Source organism: Rana temporaria, chromosome 1 (genome assembly GCF_905171775.1).
Source record: "Rana temporaria chromosome 1, aRanTem1.1, whole genome shotgun sequence".
In the NCBI taxonomy this organism is placed as follows: domain Eukaryota; kingdom Metazoa; phylum Chordata; class Amphibia; order Anura; family Ranidae; genus Rana; species Rana temporaria.
The window spans coordinates 48,039,675-48,057,926 of record NC_053489.1 but is presented as its reverse complement, the minus strand read 5'-3'; the positions used below and the strand labels follow the sequence as shown (position 1 = coordinate 48,057,926).

Below are 18,252 nucleotides of genomic sequence, written 5' to 3'. Positions count from 1 at the left end.
CCTGCATGTGTACCCCCCGCCACAGTATATGTACTGTGGCTGGTCGGCAAGTGTTTAAATTGGAAGTCATGATACATTTTTTTTGTACAGACCTTTACTCTAAATCAATGTACTTTACCTTTCACATTACTGCTGTCCAATCACATTTGTAGTGTGGCATGCCCAGTCCTTTCTACCAGGAAAGTTTAAACTATTATGGACCATTCACACTGAATGGACATCTGCTGCACAGTTGAACCGCAGCAATTTATTTAAACTTTAGTTAAAGTGCACAAAAGTGACATTTCATTTACGTCCTCACAAATGTGCTTCTGGAAGAATGGTCAAACATTCCTATAGACGCACTGCCAAACTTTGTATACAGCATTCCCAGAAGAGATGAAGCTGTTATATCTGCAAAGGGTGGACCAGCTGCATATGGAACCCTGTGGATTAATACTGGGATGCCATTAAAGTTCATGTGTGTGTGTGTAAAGGCAGGCGTCCCCATACTTTTGGTAATACAGTGTATGTGTGATTCTGGTGCAGGTGGTCAAGGTGGGGGCTTGGTTCATAGTAAAGTCAGAATCAGAGTTCAGTGCTCCACCCTCCCGCGAGTCAGTGTATCTGCATGTATGCACCGCGCTGTCCAGGACGGGACAGACAGGGGCCTGAGCCTGAGTGAAAGACAGAGCAGCAGGGAGCTGCAGGAAAAGGAAAGAGACAAGCTGACAGAGGTACGGGGCCAGATTCAGATATGTCAGTGGATCTTTAGATCCGCGTAACCTATCTGATTTACGTTACGCCGCCGCAAGTTTTTGAGGCAAGTGCTTTATTCAGAAAGCACTTGCCTCTAAAGTTGCGGCGGCGTATCGTAAATCCCCCGGCGGAATTTAAACTCCGTGGCTAGGGGGCGTGTAAAATTTAAATCAGGCGCTTCCCCGAGCCGAACGAACTGCGCATGCGCCGTCCGTAAACTTTCCCAGCTTGCATTGCTCCAAATGACGTCGCAAGGACGTCATTGGTTTCGACGTGAGCTAACTTACGTCCAGCTCTTTTCTGAATCGACTTACGCAAACAACGTAAAATTTCGAAACTCGGCGCGGGAATGACGACCATACCTAACATAGGATACCCCTCACATAGCAGGGGTAACTATACGCCGGAAAAAGCCAAACGCAAACGACATAAAATGCGCCGGGCGGTCGATCGTTTCTGAATTGGCGGAAATACTCATTTGCATATTCGTCGCGTAAAAAAAACGAAACGCCACCTAGCGGCCGGCCTGGAATTGCAGCCTAAGATCCGACGGTGTAAGTCACTTACACCTGTCGGATCTTAGGCATATCTATGCGTAACTGATTCTATGAATCAATCACATAGATACGACCGACTGAACTCAGAGATACGACGGCGTATCAGGAGATACGCCGTCGTATCTCTATCTGAATCTGGCCCACGGTGTCTGTGCAGAAGCCCTGGCATGTGTGTTTGATGGTCGGGAATACTAAGGCATGAGGCCTGAGCAGTGAAGCTACAAAGAGCGTGAGCCATGAGGCAAAAGTATGTTTGCTGTGCAAGTTACAATGACGATGGAAACCCCTGTGTGGGAAGCTATTCATTTGTAAACTTTCTTTCTGTTTTGAATAAAAATGGGCAGAAAAAGCCCTAATAAGCACATCTGAAGTGGATTAGAGGGGAGACTCGCTGTTATGCACTACCATTGAGTTACACGATCCCCAACTTGTCACAATGCGTACAGGTGTAAATAATGCAAAAATTACAGCTTCAGACTCAGCTTTTATCATTTTTTTTTTAATGCTGCTTAATGCAGCGCAACATTAGGCTGCCAGGCCCAGCTGTGTAAATGAGCCCATAGACTTCTATACTGTCATGTACAAAGCTATACCCTCCTGTACACATCTGTAGGCTGCTCTTTTGATGTCGGTGTGAATGAGTCGCCCATGCAGTCATGTCACCCTAAAATGCAGAGATGCTTCTGGCAATTTGGCTGCGGTGAGCAAAGTGCATTGTACACCCTTAGAGATAGCTGAGCAAATCTGTCCCAACCAGAACCCCTGTAGATTTTCTTTAGTGAGTAAACTACCAAGAAACTGTCTGTCTGTGTAGTTTAAAGGAGTTGTAAAGGAAAACATTTTTTTTTGGCTGAAATGACTGTTTACAGGGTATAGAGACATAATAGTTAACTGATAAAAATCAATCATATAATGTACCTACAGTTTCAGTTTGTTTTTGCATGTTGTTTCCTGCTTCTGTGATGTACAGAGCCACAGAGCCAATACAGGGCAGTGATGGTTTGGAAAACGAAACTGATTGGTGCTGTGGGGTTTTAGACACACAGGCCCAGATTCTCAAAGGACTTACGACGGCGCAGCACCATGTACGCCGTCGTAAGTCCTAATCTGGGCCGTCGTATCTATGCGACTGATTCTTAGAATCAATTACGCATAGATATCCATTAGATCCGACAGGCGTAAGTCTCTTACACCGTCGAATCGTAACTGCATTTTTTTTTTCCCCGCTAGGTGGCGTTTCCGTCGATTTCCACGTCGAGTATGCAAATTAGCTAGATACGCGAATTTCCAAACGTACGTGCGGCCGACGCAGTAAAGTTACGACGTTTACGTTAGTTTTTTCCCGCGTAAAGTTGTCCCTGCTATATGAGGCGCAGCCAATGTTAAGTATGGCCGGCGTTCCCGCGGCGAAAATTAAAAAAATTACGTCGTTTGCGTAAGTCGTCCGTGAATGGTGCTGGACGTAATTTACGTCCACGTCAAAACCAATGACGTCCTTGCGACGTCATTTAGAGCAATGCACGCTGGGAAATTTTAGGGACGGCGCATGCGCAGTTCGTTCGGCGCGGGGACGCGCTTCATTTAAATGAAACACGCCCCCTACCCGCCTAATTTGAATTCCGCCGGGTGATTTACGCTACGCCACCACAACTTTACAGGCAAGTGCTTTGTGAATAAAGCACTTGCCTGAAAAACTTGCGGCGGCGTAACGTAAATGAGATACGTTACGCCCGCACATTTTTGCGCCCATCTACGAGAATCTGGGCCACAGTAATCACACCTCCTTGATTAGTGACCACAGAGAGAAAGCTCCCAGCACTGTGGTTATCAGGAAACAGACAACCAGGAAGTGTGGAGATCAGAGAAGAATTACAGCAACTTGAGAGCAAAAACGAACAATGAGGACATGAAACCAGCACTGCATTAAGGTAAAGGAAGCTATTAAGATAAAAAAAAAAATTCCTTTACAAACCCTTTAATCCTAAAACCTCACTGACAGGGACCGCTGTCCCAGTGTTCTCACAGAGGAGCCCAGGTGATCTGCAGTAATCAGGCCGATTCTTTATTCTGACCATCTCCGAGTGCTTCCCTTCTGCCACACTGACAGGTCACCTTGTCTCTCTGGGCCCCCGGGGGGGCAATAAGTTATTTGTCCACCTCTTATGACAACACTTTTTCCATTTCTCATCATGGGAGGGATGATCAGTAAACCTAAGGACATTTGTCAGACACTGCCTAGGGGTCCTCAAACTACGGCCCTCCAGTTGTTCAGGAACTGCAATTCCCATCATGCCGAGTCATGTCTGTGAATGTCAGAGTTTTACATTGCCTCATGGGACTTGTAGTTCCGCAACAGCTGGAGGGCCGTAGTTTGAAGATCCCTGCGGGCCTACAGCATTCCCATGCAGCCATGCTCAGGCGCATTGGGTGTAAAAGTGCAACAAAAAAAGATGCGTCTGACCCGAGAGCTGCACGATTCTGGGAAAAATGAGGATCAAAATGTTATATGCTTAGAATAAAGATCACGATTCTCGCGGCATAATATCATCTTTCACATTATACAAGAAAATTGGCCTAACTTTACTGTTTAGTTTTTTTTTTTTATTCATTAAAGTGTATTTTCCCCCAAAAAAAATTCATTTGAAAGACTGCTGCGCAAATACAATGTGACATAAAATATTGCAACAACCACCATTTTATTCTTCAGGGTCTCTGCTAAATATATATATAATGTTTGGGGGTTCTAAGTAATGATTTGAACTTTTTAACTTAAAACCAACAAGTGCCAGAAAAGGGTTTAGTCTTTAACCACTTCCCTACCCGCCCATTGTGAAATGACATCCACAGATGGGATCTCCCATCCTGGGTGGACGTCATATGACGTTCTGGGCTTCCCGGCTGTCTAGGGGGTGTGCGCGTGCGCGCAGCATCGCTCGGGACCCGGGGCGTGTGCCCGGCAGCCGCGATGTCCATCGGGCCCCCGCGATTGCCCGCAATCAGAGCAGGACCGTGGATCTGTCCATGTGCTGTGAGGCCCCGTACACACGACCGAGGAACTCGACCTGCCAAACACATCGAGTTCCTCGTCGAGTTCAGTGTGGAAGCCGCCGAGGAACTCGGCGGGCCGACTTTTCCCATTGACTAACGAGAAAATAGAGAACATGTTCTCTTTTCGGCCCGACGAGTTCCTCGCTGAAAAGTGTACACACGACCGGGTTTCTCGGCAGAATCCAGCTCCGACCGAGTTTCTGGCTGAATTCTGCCGAGAAACTCGGTCGTGTGTACGGGGCCTCAGAGGTGAGGAGACCAATGTGTGTTCCCAGTACAGAGGAACACAGATCAGTCTCCTCCCCTTGTGAGTCCCCTCCCCCTACAGTTAGAATCACTCACTAGGGAACATATTTAACCCCTTCAGCGCCCCTAGTGTTAACCCCTAATCTGCCAGTCACATTTATACAGTAATCAGTGCAGTTTTATAGCACTAATCGCTGTATAAATGTGAATGGTCCCAAAAATGTGTCAAAAGTGTCTGATATGTCCGTTGCAATGTCACGGTCATAAAAATCGCAGATCGCCGCCATTACTAGTAAAAAAAAATATGCAATAAATTGCTCTGGTAAGGAAAGGGGGTAAATTCTTCCGGGGCTGAAGTGGTTAAAGTGGTTGTAAACCCTTACAACACACTTTCACATAAAGGTAAGCCTAGATTAAGGTTTACCTGTAGGTGCTGTAACTATCTCCTAAACCTACACGGTTTAGGAGATATTTACAATTTTCCGTACGAGGATTCCTTCTGCGCATTCGCGCCAATGTATTCGGCACATGCGCACTTTAGAAGGGTCACTGCGTGCCGTTTCCAGTAAAGGTCATGACTGGTGGCATCTGCGACCCCATAACTGGCGGCGTCCGAGTCACAGAGCCGGAGCTGGAAGAAAGATGGACGCTTCCAGCCGGCGAGGAAATTGGGGACGTCGCAGGCTTCGGTTTCAGGTAAGTGACACATAATGGGCTACAATGCGATGCATTAGTAGCCCATTATGCTTTACCTTTGCAGGGAAACAAAGAGGAACTAAAACCCATCAGCGTTTACTTCCTCTTTAAGGCCCCTTTCACACTTGTGCGACTTGTCATGCGAGGTTTGCAAAGTTGCATGACAAGTCGTACCCCATGATTTCCAATGAGTACCATTCATATCTGTGCGACTTCAAGCTCAAAGTAGTCCCTGTACTACTTTGGTCCGATTTTGATGTGAAATTTAGATTTTGATGTGCTATGCGAAATCTATGTAAAATAGCGGTGAAGTGGCGGTAGTGTGAAAGAGGCCTAAGTGGTTAAACTTTCCTCATTTACAGACGGAAGTTCATCCCTTTGATCTAAAGAACAAAATGTTACATTGTTTATAGGGCCAGATTCAAAAAAGAGATACGACGGCGTATCTCTCTGTGATCCGCCCGTCGTATCTATGCGGCTGATTCATAGAATCAGTTACGCATAGCTAGCCCTAAGATCCGACAGGTGTAATTGACTTACACCGTCGGATCTTAGGATGCAATTCTAGGCCAGCCGCTAGGTGGCGATTCCATTGCGGTCGGCGTAGAATATGCAAATGACTCGTTACGGCGATCCACGAAGATACGCGCGTTCGTCGCAATCTCTTACGTCGTCGCTAGTCGGTTTTTCCCGTCGCAAACTTAGGCCTGCTTTTTCATGGCTTATCTTTAGAACAGCCATGTTAAAGTATGGCCGTCGTTCCCGCGTCGAATTTTAATTTTTTTCGTAAGACGTCCGTGAATACGAAACGACGTAACGCACGTCGCTGTTCAAAAAAAACTTTGGGGAGCCGTAATTTCGTGCAAAGCACGTCGGGAAATTTCCTAACGGAGCATGCGCAGAACGTTCGGCGCGGGAACGCGCCTAATTTAAATGGTGCCCGCCCCATTTGAATTAGGCGGGCTTGCGCCGAGCGGATTTACGTTACACCGCCGCAAGTTTACAGGTAAGAGCTTTGTGAATCAGGCACTTACGCTGTAAACCTGCGGCGGTGTAACGTAAATGGGATACGTTACGCCGCCTCTGCGCAATGTAAATGTACCTGAATCTGGCCCATAGTTCTTATCAGCAGCTGAGGAATGTTGCAGACTGAGTGTTTTTTTTTTTGACAGCCGTTGGCTTGAGCAGAGAACTCTGCATAGAATTGGGAAAAGGGTTTGTTAAGATCACGAGGGGGAAAGAATCATGATCTTGATTCAATGTAATACAATGTAAACGCATCTCAATAGGATCCGCTGCGCTCAAAGAAAAGCAAAGCAAAGATGAATGGTAACATAATGACCTGTGTCTGATGTGTGTCTCAAATGATCATCAATTGCAGGAAAGCAGCACCTATCCTTCCTAACACAGTTACATGGGTTGAAAAAGGCACCTATGTTGACCCATAGAAAAAAAAAAAAAGGTACTAGAATGTTAATTATGGGTAATAAATGGACCTTATGGCCCGGATTCAGGAACGACTTACGCCGACGTATCTTCTTATACGCCGCGTAAGTTCTAGGATGCGCCGTCGTATCTATGCGCCCGTATTCTTAAAACCAGATACGCCTGAATTCTGGCTCCAGCCAACCAACGTAAGTCTCCTACGCCGTCGTATCTTGGGTGAATATTTACGCCGGCCGCTAGGGGCGCTTCCGTTGATTTACGCGTCGAATATGTAAATGACCTAGATACGCCGATTCACGAACGTACTTGCGCCCGTCGCAGTAAGCTACGCCGTTTACGTAAGGCGTACGTCCGGCGTAGGTTTACCCTCATAAAGCAGGGGTAAGTCATGTTAAGGTATGGGCGCGGGAACAGCGTCGTATTTTACGTCGTTTACGTAAGTTGTACGTGAATGGGGCTGGGCGTAGGTTACGTTCATGTCGTATGAATTGAGCCGGCGTGTCTTAGGGAGTAAATTTGACGTGATTCTGAGCATGCGCGCGCATGCACCGTTCGTTCGGAGCTTCATTTACATGGGGTCACGATTCATTTTAATACAACACGCCCACTACCTGCCTACTTTGAATTAGGCGGCCTTTCGCCGGCCCATTTACGTTACGCCGGCGCAAATATGGGAGCAAGTGCTTTGTGAATACTCAGCTTGCCTCTCAATGTTACGTCGGTGTAGCGCATATGAGATGCGCTACGCCGGCACAAAGATACGCCGATGTACCTGAATCTGGGCCAAAATGGTCTTAGACAGGTATCCACACCCCCCTCCTCCCTGAAAGGTGCCAAATGTGACACCGGAGGGGGGGGAAGGGATCCAAAAAGTGGAGGTTCACTTTTTGTGTGAACCTCCGCTTTAAGGTAAAATCAATATTTTTTGCTAAAAAATAACTTTTTTTTTTTTAAGTGTATTTTTTGTGCGTGTACTCAAGTGAGGAGCCGGACTGCAGGAGTTGGGAGTAGGCATGCCTCCCCCAGAGGCAATCTGCCACCTTTCTCCATGCCCCAGTTGGCAATGGCGGGTGCGTGAGGGGGTCCTCCCACACAACCCGCCCTACCTGCTCCGCTTTGAAGCCCAACGGGGCAGAGGGACTCCCTATAAGGGAGTGAGAGGATTAGCCCGCTCAACCAGCCCCATTAGTCCTTCACCTCTCCTTTTAGAGACCGCGTGGTCAAAGTGCGTGCATGTTAACCCAATTTCGAGTGCGTGTAAGTGTGGTGGTTTTTGTGGGAGGGGGTGGGCGTACTAAGCGCAGGCTTACCTCGCATAGCACACCCACCGGGAGCCGGGCTGAGACCACCAAACTCAATTCACATGTAGCCGAGACCGGGATCCGAACCCCTAGCTGCAGAGGTGAATGGCTTGTCAGCGCAGTGCCAATCACGTTGAGCCACCGCAGCTCCCTCTAAAAAATTACTTGGAACCCCCAAACATTATATATATTTTAGCAGAGACCCTAGAGAATAAAATGGCAGTTGCTGCAATATGTATTTGCCCAGCGGTCTTTGAAATATAATTTTTCGGGAAAAAATACACTTCAATGAATAATAAAAAAAAAAAAAAGAAACAGTAAAGTTAGCCCAATTTTTTTTTGTTTTAATGTGAAAGATGATGTTACGAGAATCACGCAAATTACGCGAGAATCGGAAGAGAATCGCGATCTATCTTCTAAGCAAACAAATTTTAGCCAGAATCGTGCAGCTCTAATGAGAGATAGAAAAGTAAGGTAGAGGTAACCCGAAGGGCCTCTACTACTAGCGGAAAACATTGAAGAAGCGTAGTAAAGACTGGTGAAGGGGGAGGGGAGAAGAGGAAGAATAAAGGGAGAGATAGAGGGAAAAAAAAGTAAGGGGATGGGGGCTGGGTGTAAGCAGGGAAGGGAGCGCCACCATCCAGTAACCCAACCATGTCCAGGGGGACCTGATGAGACGGCCCGCAACCAGGAAACTAAGCCACCAGCTCTGCGTGCTCCTCGGAATAGACAAATTCGTACTAATAGAACCATTTTGTGAGACATTTCTCACAAAGGCCCTTCTCTGTGGCCACCAAGTCCTCCATTGCATAAATGTCAGCCACTTTTATCAAGCAAACAGCAACCTATAGTGGCTGCGTCTACTTCCAGAACAGCGGGATGCAGCTTTTCGCTGCTGTTAGCAGGAGAGGCAATATGGACCTCCTGTAAGTCTTGGTCGGAATCTTGTGGTGATGCAGAAGAAAGAATTCTGGACTATGCGATGGACCTCCTTCCAGATGGGTTGAAGGAGGCGAGAGGACCAGAAGATGTGGAGAAGTGAACCAATGTCCTCCCCACACCTCCAGCAGAGGTCTGAGCTCTGGGGGAACATCCTATGTATCTTCTCCGGTGTGGAGTACCACCGGGTTAGCACCTTAAATCCCGACTCTTGATGTCTGGCACAGATGGAAGTTTTGTAGGAGAAAAGGAAAAGTCTATCGACCTGTTTCTCCGTGAATTGTATTCCCAACTCCCGTTCCCATTTGGCAACATATGGAGGACCGGCTCCATTCTCAACAACAGGGAACCCGCGATCTGGCCATTGCGGACCCGCCATCCCAGAGCAGGAGGCCACTGGCCACATCAGTGGTTGGGCACCCCTGTTATAAACCTTTTTTATCTACATAAGATGTACATTGATGATGTAGTTTCATGGTGTAATTTGTTGCCCTGTACAGCCTATAGTAGAGTTATGTTGCCCATACACTAGACAAAAAATCATTAGAAAACCTGTCATTTGGACAATTTGTTTGTTTTTCGTCCAGTTAATGGACACAGATCGAAAGTCGGTTGTGACGTTTTTGAGCCAAAAAAATCGAAGGAACGGGTTGGGAAAATTCTACCCAACAGACAATAAATTGAAAGGTTAATGTGTTTCTCGCTTGTTAAAAATAAAACTGTTGGTACTTTGCATACAAACGAGAAACAGATGCATTTATGCCCATTAGACAATTTGAAATGCAGTTATCACATGATGGCAATATCGCTTGTTCTCACAATCGCGTCTTTGTTTTTTGAAAACGCGTGCGACTGATTTTTGGACTGGTGTTTGTCTAGCTCTAGTCTTCACATTCTGGTGTCAGCACAGTCTGTAGTCTAGATACTGACGTTTCTTGTGAAGAAACTATGGCCCGGATTCAGAAAGGACTTACGACGGCGTATCTTGGGTGCATATTTACGCTGGCCGCTAGGGGCGCTTCCGTAGATTTACGCGTTGGATATGCAAATTAACCTAGATACGCCGATTCAGAAATGTACTTGCGCCCGTCAGATTTAGCTACGCCGCTTACGTAAGGCGTATGTCCGGCGTAAGTTTACCCCTCATAAAGCAGGGGTAAGTCATGTTAAGGTATGGACGTTGGAAACGTCGGAACAGCGTCGTATTTTACGTCGTTTGCTTAAGTCGTACGTGAATGAGGGTGGGCGTAGGTTACGTTCACGTCGACAAAGCATTGAGCCGACGTATCTTAGGGAGCATTTTCGACGTGATTCTGAGCATGCGCGCGCATGCGCCGTACGATCGAACATGCATTTACATGGGGTCACGCTTCATTACAATACAACACGCCCACTGCCTTGCTACTTTGAATTACGCGGGCTTACGCCGGCCCATTTACGATACGCCGACGTAACTTTGGGAGCAAGTGCTTTCTGAATACAGTACTTGCCTCTCAATGTTACGTCGGCGTAGCGCATAGGAGATGCGTTACGCCCTCTCAAACATACGACAATGTATCTGAATCGCGGCCAAGATATCCCACAATCCCTGGGTCTCTCAGGCCAGTGCTCTGCAGGTGAGAGCTTAACAGTAATTAGATCTGACACAGACCAAACCAACAAATTAAAAGAAGAGATTTGTTTCATCACCTTAGCACTCCCACATTTGTAATGCAACACAGAGAAAGGGCGAGGCATGCGCTGGACACTGTGTGCCTGGGAACAAGTTGTCTTGTCCCTTCAGTGAATAGGGACAAGCTAGATGAATGAATAGATGGACATAAGGGAATTGATCAGTCATGACACTACAAACTGAAGCCACAATATGTGAACCTATCATTACAAGGTAAAAAAAACAACACAGGAAATATAACTACGCTAACACACAATAAACAAATAGGACACATGAAAGCATACACTTAAGGCTGCTTTCACACTGAAGCGCTTTGCAGGCGCTATTGCTCTAAAAGCACCCTGAAAGAGCCGCTCCTTTATATCCAGTGTGAAAGCCTGTGAGCTTTTGACACTGGAGCGTTGCGCTGGCAGGACTGTAAAAAAAAGTCCTGCCAGCCACATCTTTGAGGTGCTGTAGGAGCGGTGAATACCGCTCCTACAGCCCCCCCTGCCCATTGAAATCAATGGGGCAGCGCCTCCAAACCGCCGTTTTTGCAGGCGGGTTTAAACCATTTTTTCTCCACTAGCGGGGATTAAAGCCGCCCTGATAGCGGACGAAAATCATGGCAAAAACAACGGTAAAGCACCGCTAAAAATAGCGGCACTTTACCGCCAACGCCCGCGACGCCTCAGTGTGAAAGTACCCTAAGGCCCCATACACACGAGAGGATCGATACGCTGAAATTGATCCGCGGATCGGTTTCAGCGGATAGATCCGCTGGTGTGTACGATCCAACGGATATTTATCCGCGGATATATTTCGGGCCGACCGATTTCCAGCGGATAAAAATTTCTTAGCATGCTAAGAAATCTATCCGCTGGAATCGGCTCCAGCGGATCGATCCGGTGGTCTGTACAGACTCACCGGATCGATCCGTCCGAACACATCCCTCGCATGCGTCGTAATGATTCGACGCATGCGTGGATATCCTTATATGACAGCGTCGCGCACGTCGCCGCGTCATCATCGCAGCGACGGCGCGACACGTCACCGCGGACGGAATTCCGCGGGGATTTTGATCTCCTGGTTAGTACAACGTTTCCACGGATAAATCCTCTCGTGTGTACCCGGCATAAGAGAAACACAGTCACACAACCAGTGAATCCAGAGGTGTTTTATAGTCATCTGCCTTTCTGCTGTGGCTTACCGAGTCCCATGACATCATCTTTTTCTCTGATGTCATCAGGAGCTGGCCGTCTCTTCCTGAATCTGGAGAACTATTCCTCCCACTAATACCAATGATGGTGCACTGTTCCTCCCACTAATACCAATGATGGAGAACTATTTCTCCCACTAATACCAATGATGGTGCACTGTTCCTCCCACTAATACCAATGATGGAGAACTATTTCTCCCACTAATACCAATGATGGGGTCCTATTCCTCCAACTGACACCAACGATGGGGCACTGTTCCTCCCACTAATACCATAGATGGAGAACTATTCCTTCCACTGGCAACAACGATTTGGCACTATTCCTCCCACTAAAACCATAGATGGAGAACCTCCTCCTACTGACCACAAGCACTATGTAATTATTTTTAGTCCCACTGACTACCAAGCCTGGGACATGTCCTACTTCCACTGGCAACTGCACAGAGTCCTGACCTCAACCCGATAGAACACCTTTGGGATGAATTAGAGCGGATCTGCGAGCCAGGCCACCTTGTCCAACATCAGTGCCTGACCTCACAGATGGTCTTCTGGAAGAATGGTCAAACGTTCCCATAGACACTCCTAAACCTTGTGGACAGCCTTCCCAGAAGAGTTGAAGCTGTTATAGCTGCAAAGGGCGGGGCCAACTCAATATTGGTGGTATGTGGTGGTGCGTTGGGTGAAGTATGCGCACAGAGGTATGCGCCAAACGCAGATAGTGTTGGTTCGGCGCTTACATCTGTGTGTGTGTGTGATCTTTATACAACCCCCGGCACAAAGCCACATTTTCTAATGGTGGCTGTACAGAGAGGCCAGGTGTCCCGGAAGAGTAGTAAGCCTAAGGACGGCCCTTCACATTCTTTGTGTCACACATTAGACCCCATTCACATCTAAGCGCCTCTCTAGGTCCCTGGCTCCTCTCTTATGTTCCTGGCTCCTCTCTTATGTCCCAGGCTCCTCTATGTTCCTGGCTCCTCTCTCTATGTCCCTGGCCCTTCTCTATGTCCCTGGTTCCTCTCTCTATGTCCCTGGCTCCTCTCTATGTCCCTGGCTCCTCTCTTATATCCCTGGCTCCTCTCTCTATGTCCCTGGCCCTTCTCTATGTCCCTGGTTCCTCTCTCTATGTCCCTGGCTCTTCTCTATGTCCCTGGCTCCTCTCTATGTCCCTGGCTCCTCTCTATGTCCCTGGTTCCTCTCTCTATGTCCCTGGTTCCTCTCTCTATGTCCCTGGCTCTTCTCTATGTCCCTGGCTCCTCTCTTATGTCCCTGGCTCCTCTCTATGTCCCTGGCTCCTCTCTCTATGTCCCTGGTTCCTCTCTCTATGTCCCTGGCTCCTCTCTCTATGTCCCTGGCTCCTCTCTCTATGTCCCTGGCTCCTCTCTATGTCTCTGGTTCCTCTCTCTATGTCCCTGGCTCTTCTCTATGTCCCTGGCTCTTCTCTATGTCCCTGGCTCCTCTCTATGTCCCTGGTTCCTCTCTCTATGTCCCTGGTTCCTCTCTCTATGTCCCTGGCTCTTCTCTATGTCCCTGGCTCCTCTCTTATGTCCCTGGCTCCTCTCTATGTCCCTGGTTCCTCTCTCTATGTCCCTGGTTCCTCTCTCTATGTCCCTGGCTCCTCTCTCTATGTCCCTGGCTCCTCTCTATGTCCCTGGTTCCTCTCTCTATGTCCCTGGCTCCTCTATGTCCCTGGCTTCTCTCTATGTCCCTGGCTCATCTCTCTATGCCCGTGGTTCCTCTCTATATCCCTGTCTGTGTGTATGTCTCTCTCTCTATGTCCCTGGCTTCTCTCTATGTCCTTGACTCTCTCTATGTCCCTTACTTCTCTCTATGTCCCTGACTCTTCTCTCTATTTCCCTGGCTCCTCTCTCTATGTCTATGTCCCTGGCTCTTCTCTATGTCCCTGGCTCTTCTCTATGTCCCTGGCTCTTCTCTCTATGTCCCTGGCTCCTCTCTATGTCCCCGGCTCTCTCTATGTCCCTGGCTGTTCTCTCTATGTCCCTGTCTCTTCTCTCTCTGTCCCTGGCTCTTCTCTATGTCCCTGGCTCTTCTCTATGTCCCTGGCTCCTCTCTCTATGTCCCTGGCTCCTCTCTCTGTGTCCCTGGCTCTTCTCTATGTCCCTGGCTCTTCTCTCTATGTCCCTGGCTCCTCTCTATGTCCCTGGCTCCTCTCTCTCTGTCCCTGGCTCCTCTCTATGTCCCTGGCTCTTCTCTCTATGTCCCTGGCTCCTCTCTATGTCCCTGGCTCTTCTCTCTATGTCCCTTGCTCTTCTCTCTATGTCCCTGGCTCTTCTCTCTATGTCCCTGGCTCCTCTCTCTGTGTCCCTGGCTCCTCTCTCTGTGTCCCTGGCTCCTCTCTCTATGTCCCTGGCTCCTCTCTCTGTGTCCCTGGCTCTTCTCTCTATGTCCCTGGCTCTTCTCTATGTCCCTGGCTCTTCTCTATGTCCCTGGCTCCTCTCTCTATGTCCCTGGCTCTTCTCTATGTCCCTGGCTTGTCTCTATGTCCCTGGCTCTTCTCTATGTCCCTGGCTCTTCTCTATGTCCCTGGCTTGTCTCTATGTCCCTGGCTCTTCTCTATGTCCCTGGCTCTTCTATATGTCCCTGGCTCCTCTCTCTATGTCCCTGGCTCTTCGCTATGTCCCTGGCTTGTCTCTATGTCCCTGGCTCCTCTCTATGTCTCCGGCTCTCTCTCTCTCTATGTCCCTGGCTCTTCTCTGTGTCCCTGGCTCTCCTCTATGTCCCTGGCTCTCCTCTATGTCCCTGGCTCTTCTCTCTATGTCCCTGGCTCCTCTCTCTATGTCCCTGGCTCTTCTCTATGTCCCTGGCTCTTCTCTATGTCCCTGACTCTTCTCTCTCTGTCTCTTCTCTCTATGTCCCTGGCTCTTCTCTATGTCCCTGGCTCTCCTCTATGTCCCTGGCTTGTCTCTATGTCCCTGGCTCTTCTCTATGTCCCTGGCTCTCCTCTATGTCCCTGGCTCTTCTCTCTGTCCCTGGCTCCTCTCTCTGTCCCTGGCTCTTCTCTCTGTCCCTGGTTCTTCTCTATGTCCCTGGCTCCTCTCTCTATGTCCCTGGCTCCTCTCTCTATGTCCCTGGCTCTTCTCTCTGTCCCTGGCTCTTCTCTATGTCCCTGGCTCCTCTCTCTGTCCCTGGCTCCTCTCTATGTCCCTAGCTCTTCTCTCTATGTCCCTGGCTCCTCTCTCTGTGTCCCTGGCTCTTCTCTCTATGTCCCTGGCTCTTCTCTCTATGTCCCTGGCTCTCCTCTATGTCCCTGGCTTGTCTCTATGTCCCTGGCTCTTCTCTATGTCCCTGGCTCTTCTATATGTCCCTGGCTCCTCTCTCTATGTCCCTGGCTCTTCGCTATGTCCCTGGCTTGTCTCTATGTCCCTGGCTCCTCTCTATGTCTCCGGCTCTCTCTCTCTCTATGTCCCTGGCTCTTCTCTATGTCCCTGGCTCTCCTCTATGTCCCTGGCTCTCCTCTATGTCCCTGACTCTTCTCTCTCTGTCCCTGGCTCTTCTCTCTATGTCCCTGGCTCCTCTCTCTATGTCCCTGGCTCTTCTCTATGTCCCTGGCTCTTCTCTATGTCCCTGACTCTTCTCTCTCTGTCCCTGGCTCTTCTCTCTATGTCCCTGGCTCTTCTCTATGTCCCTGGCTCTCCTCTATGTCCCTGGCTTGTCTCTATGTCCCTGGCTCTTCTCTATGTCCCTGGCTCTCCTCTATGTCCCTGGCTCTTCTCTCTGTCCCTGGCTCCTCTCTCTGTCCCTGGCTCTTCTCTCTGTCCCTGGCTCCTCTCTCTGTCCCCAGCCTATTCTCTATGTCCCTGGTTCTTCTCTATGTCCCTGGCTCCTCTCTCTATGTCCCTGGCTCCTCTCTCTATGTCCCTGGCTCTTCTCTCTGTCCCTGGCTCTTCTCTATGTCCCTGGCTCCTCTCTCTGTCCCTGGCTCCTCTCTCTATGTCCCTGGCTCCTCTCTATGTCCCTGGCTCCTCTCTCTATGTCCCTGGCTCTTCTCTATGTCCCTGGCTCTTCTCTCTCTCTGTCCCTGGCTCTTCTCTATGTCCCTAGCTCTTCTCTCTATGTCCCTGGCTCTTCTCTCTATGTCCCTGGCTCTTCTCTCTATGTCCCTGGCTCTCCTCTATGTCCCTGGCTTGTCTCTATGTCCCTGGCTCTTCTCTATGTCCCTGGCTCTCCTCTATGTCCCTGGCTTGTCTCTATGTCCCTGGCTCTTCTCTATGTCCCTGGCTCCTCTCTCTATGTCCCTGGCTCCTCTCTCTATGTCCCTGGCTCTTCTCTATGTCCCTGGCTCCTCTCTCTATGTCCCTGGCTCTTCTCTATGTCCCTGGCTCCTCTCTCTATGTCCCTGGCTCTTCTCTATGTCCCTGGCTCCTCTCTCTATGTCCCTGGCTCCTCTCTATGTCCCTGGCTCTTCTCTATGTCCCTGGCTCTTCTCTATGTCCCTGGCTCCTCTCTCTATGTCCCTGGCTCCTCTCTCTATGTCCCTGGCTCCTCTCTATGTCCCTGGCTCCTCTCTATGTCCCTGGCTCCTCTCAATGTCCCTGGCTCCTCTCTCTATGTCCCTGGCTCCTCTCTCTCTCTATGTCCCAGGCTCCTCTCTCTATGTCCCTGGCTCCTCTCTCTATGTCCCTGGCTCCTCTCTCTATGTCCCTGGATCCTCTCTATGTCTCTGGCTCCTCTCTATGTCCCTGGCTCCTCTCTATGTCCCTGGCTCCTCTCTCTATGTTCCTGGCTCCTCTCTCTCTATGTCCCTGGCTCCTCTCTCTATGTCCCTGGCTCTTCTCTATGTCCCTGGCTCCTCTCTCTATGTCCCTGGCACTTCTCTATGTCCCTGGCTCCTCTCTATGTCCCTGGCTCCTCTCTATGTCCCTGGCTCTTCTCTATGTCCCTGGCTCTTCTCTATGTCCCTGGCTCTTCTCTATGTCCCTGGCTCCTCTCTCTATGTCCCTGGCTCCTCTCTCTATGTCCCTGCCTCCTCTCTATGTCCCTGGCTCCTCTCTATGTCCCTGGCTCCTCTCTCTATGTCCCTGGCTCCTCTCTCTATGTCCCTGGCTCCTCTCTAGGTCCCTGGCTCCTCTCTATGTCCCTGGCTCCTCTCTATGTCCCTGGCTCCTCTCTCTATGTCCCTGGCTCCTCTCTCTATGTCCCTGGCTCCTCTCTCTATGTCCCTGGCTCCTCTCTATGTCCCTGGCTCTTCTCTCTATGTCCCTGGCTCCTCTCTCTATGTCCCTGGCTCCTCTCTCTATGTTCCTGGCTCTTCTCTATGTCCCTGGCACTTCTCTATGTCCCTGGCTCCTCTCTCTATGTCCCTGGCTCCTCTGTGGGTAGCAGTGGCCGGTGACACAGCAGAGCCTGTTGCAGGGTGACACCATGAGGGTGAAAATGTGACACAATGAGGACCCCAGGGGCCCCTCAGTACCCACAGAGCCCAGTGCGCCTGCGCAGATCCGTCCACCCCCCAGAACACAGATGAGGGCCCCCCTTATCCCCGCCATACACCCCGAATTATCCCCTCGCCCATCCCCCTCACCTGAATCCGGCGTGGAACATGTACATTCGGGGGCCCCCGGGCCCGGCGTACTTGGGGGTGGTGAAGATGTTGTCCTTCTTGAGGGAGACGTAAGAGATGAGAGAGAGGATGAGGAGAGCGACACTCAGCATCACCAGACCCAGAACACTCGCCACCCGCACCATCTTGTACACTCTCATCCCTCAGATGATGGAGGAGGACGGGGAGCGAGGAGAGAGAGAGAGAGGAGGAGAGGACAGATAATCCTCATACACACACACACTGTGCACCCGGCTGTCACTGAGAGACGGCGGACGGAGGGGAGAGCACCCTGACTATGGCGGGGCCGGCCTCCCTCATCCTATATACAGAGAGCGAGAGAGAGGAGAGAGAGGGCCCGACCGAGGAGGAGCCGCCTCATACACAGGGTTCCCCCAGGAATGTCTGTGCCAGGGGCCCCTCCTTCCTATGGTATCACCACAACACGGCCCCTCCCTCACATGGCATCACCATATCAGGGGCCCCTCCTTCATATGGTATCACCACAACAGGGGCCCCTCCCTCATATGGCATCACCATAACAGGTGCCCATCCTTCCTATGGTATCACCACAACACGGCCCCTCCCTCACATGGCATCACCATATCAGGGAACCCTCCTTCATATGGTATCACCAGAACAGGGGCCCCTCCCTCACATGGCATCACCATATCAGGGGCCCCTTCCTCATATGACATCACCATAACAGGTGCCCATCCTTCCTATGGCATCACCACAACACGGCCCCTCCCTCACATGGCATCACCATATCAGGGGCCCCTCCTTCATATAGTATCACCACAACAGGGGCCCCTCCCTCATATGGCATCAACATAACAGGTGCCCATCCTTCC

The 18,252-nt window shown here is 49.8% G+C and overlaps 1 protein-coding gene across 1 annotated transcript in view; it reads right to left on the bottom strand.

Annotated features, from left to right (window-relative positions):
- ST8SIA3 (ST8 alpha-N-acetyl-neuraminide alpha-2,8-sialyltransferase 3) overlaps positions 1–17,876 on the bottom strand; it is a 47,961-nt gene extending 30,085 nt beyond the window's left edge. The window contains exon 1 of the mRNA XM_040337495.1: positions 17,381–17,876. Within this exon, the coding sequence (XP_040193429.1) occupies positions 17,381–17,559 (179 nt within the window). The 5' untranslated portion in view covers positions 17,560–17,876. The remainder of the gene's footprint in view (positions 1–17,380) is intronic.
- Between the last annotated feature and the right edge of the window lie 376 nt (positions 17,877–18,252).